Genomic DNA, 7,034 nt, shown 5'->3' with positions numbered 1-7,034 from the left:
ATTTCAAAACTGTACATGTAAAATGTATTCTGGGAAAGACACTGAGGGCATGCTTTTGAACCTAACTATAGTTTGGAATGATACACATAATCAATAAATAAAGTATAAATTATACATATATAGATATCTACACGCATTATGCATACACGTACATAAAACTAAAAAATATTTTCTGAGGTTGTAGATGTATTAAAACAGAAAACAATATTCAAAGTACTTCGATATACTCATAGATGCATAAAGTACCTCGTAAAAGTGCCACTATATATATTCAATAAAAAATGAAATCATCACACGAAATTTATTGTTCCTATAAATCAGTAATTGGCTATCCTATCATCAAGCCTTTTTAAGTGTCAAAAAACATTAAAAAAAAAAAATTGAAATGCAACTCAGGAAACATGTACGCTAAAGAAAAATATTAACAACCAATAGCTTAAACAAAAATATCACTCTCAGTAGTCTTACTTTTTAACTTGGTGTTTGCTTGAGCCAAGTTGGGGGAGGCCAGAAAAGTTTAAAATAGCCTGAAACAGATTCCAGTCTCCTAGAAGTGCTTTCCTAATAGTCACATAAGTAAACATCCATGTATGGGTAATAATAAATTTCCCTAACATAGCTGAAGCGATAATGCCTATAATAAATAGAGGTTTTCTTGAATCTACCAAATTCCATGTGCCTAGCTGTTCATCAAGTTTTTTGTAAGCATAAAACCTGTTAATAAGCTTGTGATTTAGAATCAAATACGAATCAAAACCACCCGTGACTTCACAAAGTAGACATTTATATATTAAGAACGAAAAGTGGTAGTAGGAGGAACAACCAGAGTAATATCCAAGGATGAAGAATCAACAGATACAATTCGTCTTGTACTATCCACAGCATAAAACATCCCTTTGTGAGAAGTAATATCCAGGTAACAAAACCCATCATCAATTTCTACCCATCTATTTTGCCCCATCTTCCATACTCCCAATTTTCCACTGATATGGAGAACCATGACCGCAAACAATTCTTCACCATCTTTCTTATCCTGACCCACAACAACTTTCTTTAACCCCATAACTTCTTTAGGTGGGTTTGTGCCTTGTACAGATTCAAGACGATACTCTGTGGCAAACAGTTTGACTCTATAATCCAATAGGTTGATGACCTTGGGTAGACTACCAGTTAACTTTCCCAAATTCTCAATGGTCAATCTTGAGAACGGGTCTTTGAGAAGCACCTTCCCAGAGTCGGTTTCTTCAATCTTGACAAAGCATTCCCTAGTAAACTTTGGCTTTCGACCGCGAACCTTGACTGGTTCCATAGAATAGATGGTGCTCTGTTTGACTGAAAAATGGCCTTTACCTTCAAAGTTTGTGGTTGTTGGGAATGGAAGTTTGAGAGGCAACCTAACATTGCTGAAGAGGTCGTTGGGAATGGGTGGGAAAGGGATTGAGGAACGCCAACCTTTGCAAACCGCGCGTAAACGGAGGGTGTCAGTGCGACTGCTGTTGAGGAAGCGCTTCAAGATTTCCTCCAATAAATCGGTTCCGAGAGTAGACCATTCCGATTCTGATCTCTGCCTTCTTTCTCTCAACGACGAATTCATCACTGCCCTTCTTTAGCTACTGTACTTGAAACAAGAAGAAGAAGAAAGCAATTTCTGGTTTCCGTCTCTGTGTTTATTTTATTTATTTTATTTATTTTTATTTATCCATTTTTTTCCACTCGTGTTTATGTATTTTGTTTACTCGTGTCTTCATAATTACTTGATAAACAAGTTAGTAAAATATACAATATTGGAGTGAGTGTGTGATCAGTGCAAAATCCTACAGATTTATTATTTTTTTTTTGGCTCTGTTTTTTTTTATTTTATTTTTTCTTTTAAATTAAAAAATAATTTACATTGTTCACCAATTTTAGGGTTGTTACACCTTACTTTGCCAACCATCACATATTTCATATTGGGGCTACACAATGATGGTTATTGGGGCTACACAATGATGGTCATTGTTGATAAGATATGTGAGAACAAAATAACTGTGTATTCACAATTATCCTTTTGTTTTTTTCATTTATTTCTTTATTTTCAATTTTTTCAATCTTCGCCATTCCGACTTATCAATTCCTTCAGCCATTTTACCTTCAGTTTGTCCTAAATCCAATTAACTGATTACTGTTCATTTGATTTTAGGGGAATTGCTCATTCTTTCTCAAAGTTAGCGGAAATTATCAAAGACAAAATCAAACGAGCCAGCAAGCATGCACAATCTCTACCACAGAATAAATTTTCCCCAAAAACATACATAACAAGTCAAAGTAAACATAATAGCCCTGCGGTTAGTTTGGTTCCAAATAACAAGACACCAATTGAACGAACAAGGTAGCTTGGCTGCGTAACAAAAAGAAATTAGAAAGAAGCTGCTAATTCAGATTCAAATAGCTAATTCTCATCAAACTTCTTTGGACAAAAGGTTGTTCTTATAGTTAATTAGTAGTTACTATTGATCATCGAGAAAGAAGCTGCTAATTCAGATTCAGATAGCTAATTCTCATCAAACTTCTTTGGACAAAAGGCCTTTCTTATAGTTAATTAGTAGTTACCATTGATCATATGTACATATGCCGTTAATCTCTACATACATCACCTGTAAAAGAAATTCTCACAACAAATTACACAAAAAATAAATAAATAAACATAACAGGGACGAAATACATACCTACAAGAAACATTACACATGCAAAACTATATAAGTAAAAATTTGAGCTTTAAAAAAAAAAAAAAAAACTATATAAGTAAAAAATGATGTTGCAAATATTTTAAGCAAAATACACGCATTGTGGAAATGTTAATGCAAATCATCTTCCCATGATCATATATGCTATCACTGACATAAATGCATTATGAAAACTAAAAATCTAGAAGCAATTCATAATTTACTACTTAAAAATGCTTGGGAAAAAGATCGAAATTGCCATGATCTAGTTTCTAGGTAAATTTACCAAACATCTGAAATTGACTTTAATAACTAACAGCTCATATTTAGGGCCTGAATTATCAATTTATTCACTACCAAATGTGTTTTAATTGCTAATCTTTCCATGAACAATAGCCATAAAACCAATCAACAAACACATAAGAGTAGGAAATATACAAAAGCTTGTTTCTATACAATTGAAATAAAGGGGAAAAAAATGAAGAAGAAGAAGATAGAATCCTTGTCCATATGGGGAAAAAAATGAAGAAGAAGAAGATAGAATCCTTGTCCATATGGCCGTGTATTTGTAACAATAGTGCTTAAAGATTCTTACTTACAAGAGGTCAAATTTAATAAATCTAGGAGCCCGTGAAAATATAAAAGACAACCTTAAGTCATTCAAAGAAGCAATCAACTCAAATGAATTTTCAAAACTGTACATAACCTGTATTTGAGGGAAATTAGTAAGATACATGCTTTTCAAAATACCTAGTTGGAATGGTGAAAGTATATAACACACATATACACACATACACAAAAACGTATATACATACAATGACACAGGCATAAACATGCATATATACAACGACACTATATAAAGACACATAAAACTCAAATATATTGTCGTAAGTTTGTGGAAACTGCTAAAAGAAATAAGAGGCACAGATAAAAAGTACCCACTCAAAGAAATCATCAACAAGTCCACAAAATTAAGCATGATTCGCTTGAGCTAAAAAAGTTTTACCTAACTTATTATTCCAATAAAGCTAGAGTAGTCTACCCTATCCTCAAGCCCATGAAATGGGAAACAACATAAATTAATTGAAATTTAACTCATGAAAACATTATCACATCCAAATAAAGACCAACAACAAGGCACATTGATATATTCTTACTGTCAACTTGGTGTTTGCCGGAGCCAGGCTTGGGGAGGCCAGAAAATTTAAGAATAGCCAATAACAGATTTCAGGGGTTGAGCAACATTGTCCTCCATGTCAAACAAGCCAGCATCCCAGCCTGGAAAATCATCCTTAACACCCCTGAAGCTAGTACCAGTGAAATAAATGCAGTTCTTCAACCCAGCACAATCTTTAGCCGAAACAAAGCAGCAACAACCATCTCCCTGAACATCACATGCTCCCCCAAGTCCTTCACAGAAATCCATTTGCCTTTATCTCCATTAAACATGTAAACTTATAAATAAGGGACTTTACCTACACCACTTTCAGCATCGAACCTAGTATCATAAAACTTATCGATCAGAAACAAATCCTGAATTCACCAAGTACTTAATGAAGCCCACATAACGATGCCCATAGGTGGACATTGGATCTGTAACTTGAGTAACTTCCAAAGATGAAGGATCAACTGCTATTGTCAGTCCCATGACATCCATAGCATAAAATCTACCATTGTAAAAAGCAATGTCCTGATAATAAGAATCTCCTCGCCCATTGTTAACTTTGGCCCATTTCTTATTACCCATTTTCCAAACCCCTAATTTTCCACCACTATAGATAGCCATGAGTGAGAACTCACTCTCATCCTTAAAGCTCACCTACAACTTTGTTATCCAGAATAAATTTAAGCTCGTTAAAACCACTTCCACCACCATCAATTTTTCCAACCTGAACAAATTCAAGACGGTACATTTTCCCTACCTCCCTGACCCTATAATCCAACAAGTCAATAACCCCATTGGGTAGAGAAGAAATCTTACCCAGTTTGTCAATGGTGGACCTGAAAGAGGATCCTTAATACGCACCCTCCCAGAATCGTCCGCATCTTCAATCTTAACAAACCAGTATTTGGTAGTAGAACTACTCCAAGTGCTTGCAATTGTCAATGGTTTAACGCAGTAGACGGTGTTCTCTTTGAGTAAGAAATGGCCTCTATGTCAAAGGTCTTTGTTGGGAGCGAATGGAAATGGAAGTTTCAGAGGTGGTGACTCAGAAGGGCTAAGATTTTTGGGTGGAAGAGGGATTGAAGAACGCCAAGATAGTAAACGGCATGCACATGCAAAATGTCCATACGAGTGTCTAGGCGCTTCATTATCTTTTTTGAGCACGTCTGATTGGAGGCCGGACCGGTTCGATGGGCTTGAATCCTTCTCTATATTTTTGCAGGTGATGTACGGAAACTAGTTTTTTTTTTCTTTTTTCTTTTTTTTTTGGGCTCTCTTTCTTGAAGAAGACGAAAGAGATGTACGGCTACAGAGCTCTTTCTATTTGAAAATCAAAACGAGGCGCATTGTCCCCCCATTCATATCTCTGCATTGGTTTGGGGTTGGTACTTTCCATTGTGGAAAATCGAGAACTCGGGTATTTGTCATATTACGAATTTAGCCTTGTGTTTGAGAGATGAAATGTGGGATGGTCTAGATATTTTCGTAAAAGGAGGAAATAGATTGTTCTATTCATCTTGTGGATAATTTGTTTATTTATTAATACCAAGTTATTGAAAACCATGGAAGCTACCACTTATCAGCCTCATGCAAATGCCACATGGCTTTGTTTTCCTAGGGACCCAGCTGAAAACCACTTCCTGAAGCCAAACCAGTTCTTCAGGTGAAGGGTGTCCTTTATAACTCCTTCCACCATCCAATGAAGGTCTTTCATGTTATTGTTTTCTAGGCTGAAAATGATTTTCTTAGCATCGGACTCGCACCAAATCTTGGACCATACATCCTCTTTAGTTTTTAACAAACCTTGAAAGATTCCAAATGCTTCGGCTAGTTCTGGAGTGTCTAATTGAAAAGGAATAGCCCACAGTCCTAATACTTCCCCTTCAAAATTTCTGGCTACAATGCCTACCATGCTTCTGCCCATTTTGATTGTTACATCCGTATTTATTCTGATATACTCTGGTGAGACTTTGTGACAAGCCACCGTGTTGGCAACAGATGTTAAGGCACATGAGTCATTCTTGTTTAGGGCTGTTTTTGCCTCCTTGAACCTAAAATTCAGAAACTCCATTGTGTTCTCTAGAGAAAAACTCTTGTTTTCAAAAAGAAAATAGTTCTTTATTTTCCAGATTTGATCCAGAATAAGAGCACCAAAAAGGAAGAAATCATCTCTATCATTTAAATGAACCGAGAGAGCCCCATTTGCTAGCAGAACCAACTTATCATCCAAGGAACGGTCAATAAAACCATCCCATCTAATGCTCCAAGGTATCGCAAACCAAATTGCTCTAGCCACTTGACAGTGAAAGAAAAGGTGGTTATCGGATTCAGTGCAGTTACACCCGTGCACACACATTTCACTGTCAATCTTATTATTTCGAGCAAGAAGGTTAAAGGCAGTGGAGAGACCATGATTTGAGAGCTTCCACAGGAAAAAAATTTAATCTTTCATATAACGAACTCATAGAAGCTTCCACTAGGGGGAATCCGAGATGTTTCTGCAGAATTCAAGATTGTAGGCCGACTTAATCGAGAATCTACCATTAGTATTGCCCACCCACATTAATTTGTCTTCCAGATTCCTATTAGTGCTTGGAATCTTAATTATGTTTGAGATAATGTTGCTATCAAACAGGCAGTGTAACTTCTGTAAATCCCATTCTCCATTTGAATGTCTAAAAGGGTCAACCATGCCATTCAAGATTACTTACCTTGGAAGAAATTGGTTTAAACTTAACATTGTTGGGTATCTATGGGTTTTCCCAGATACTAATCTTGTCCCCTTTACCAACTTTATAGCAGAGGCCATTCAGGATTAATTTTGTAGATTGAAGAACACTACTCCAAGTCCATGATGCATTTTTCTTTTTGCTACATCGCAAAAACAAACAAAGCTTTGGCATAATATTTGGACTTCAAAGCTTGTGCCCATAATCTTTCGGAGTCTGTAGCAAGATACCAACTCTGCTTACTGAAAAGAGCTAGATTCATATCTGTAGCAAGATACCAACTCAGCTTACTGAAAAGAGCTAGATTCATATCTTTGACCTTTCTAAGGCCTAGACCACCAGCATGTTTTGGCCTGCACATTTTTTACCACGAGATTGGTGAAAACCTTCTGCCAGACTTTCCTCTACACCAGATAAAATTGCTAGCCATGCTCTCGA

At 36.1% G+C, this 7,034-nt stretch overlaps 1 protein-coding gene across 1 annotated transcript; it reads right to left on the bottom strand.

Moving 5' to 3' along the window:
- Window positions 1-790: 790 nt before the first annotated feature.
- LOC125423771 (putative F-box protein At5g60060) lies at window positions 791-1,594 on the bottom strand. Its single transcript, XM_048478924.2, has one exon. The coding sequence runs from the start codon at window positions 1,592-1,594 to the stop codon at window positions 791-793; it is 804 nt and encodes a 267-aa protein (XP_048334881.2).
- Window positions 1,595-7,034: the final 5,440 nt, after the last annotated feature.

The sequence above is a fragment of the Ziziphus jujuba genome, chromosome 1 (assembly GCF_031755915.1).
Source record: "Ziziphus jujuba cultivar Dongzao chromosome 1, ASM3175591v1".
In the NCBI taxonomy this organism is placed as follows: Eukaryota; Viridiplantae; Streptophyta; class Magnoliopsida; order Rosales; family Rhamnaceae; genus Ziziphus; species Ziziphus jujuba.
Note: the sequence above shows the minus strand (reverse complement) of the source record. Positions and strands in the feature narration are given on the sequence as shown.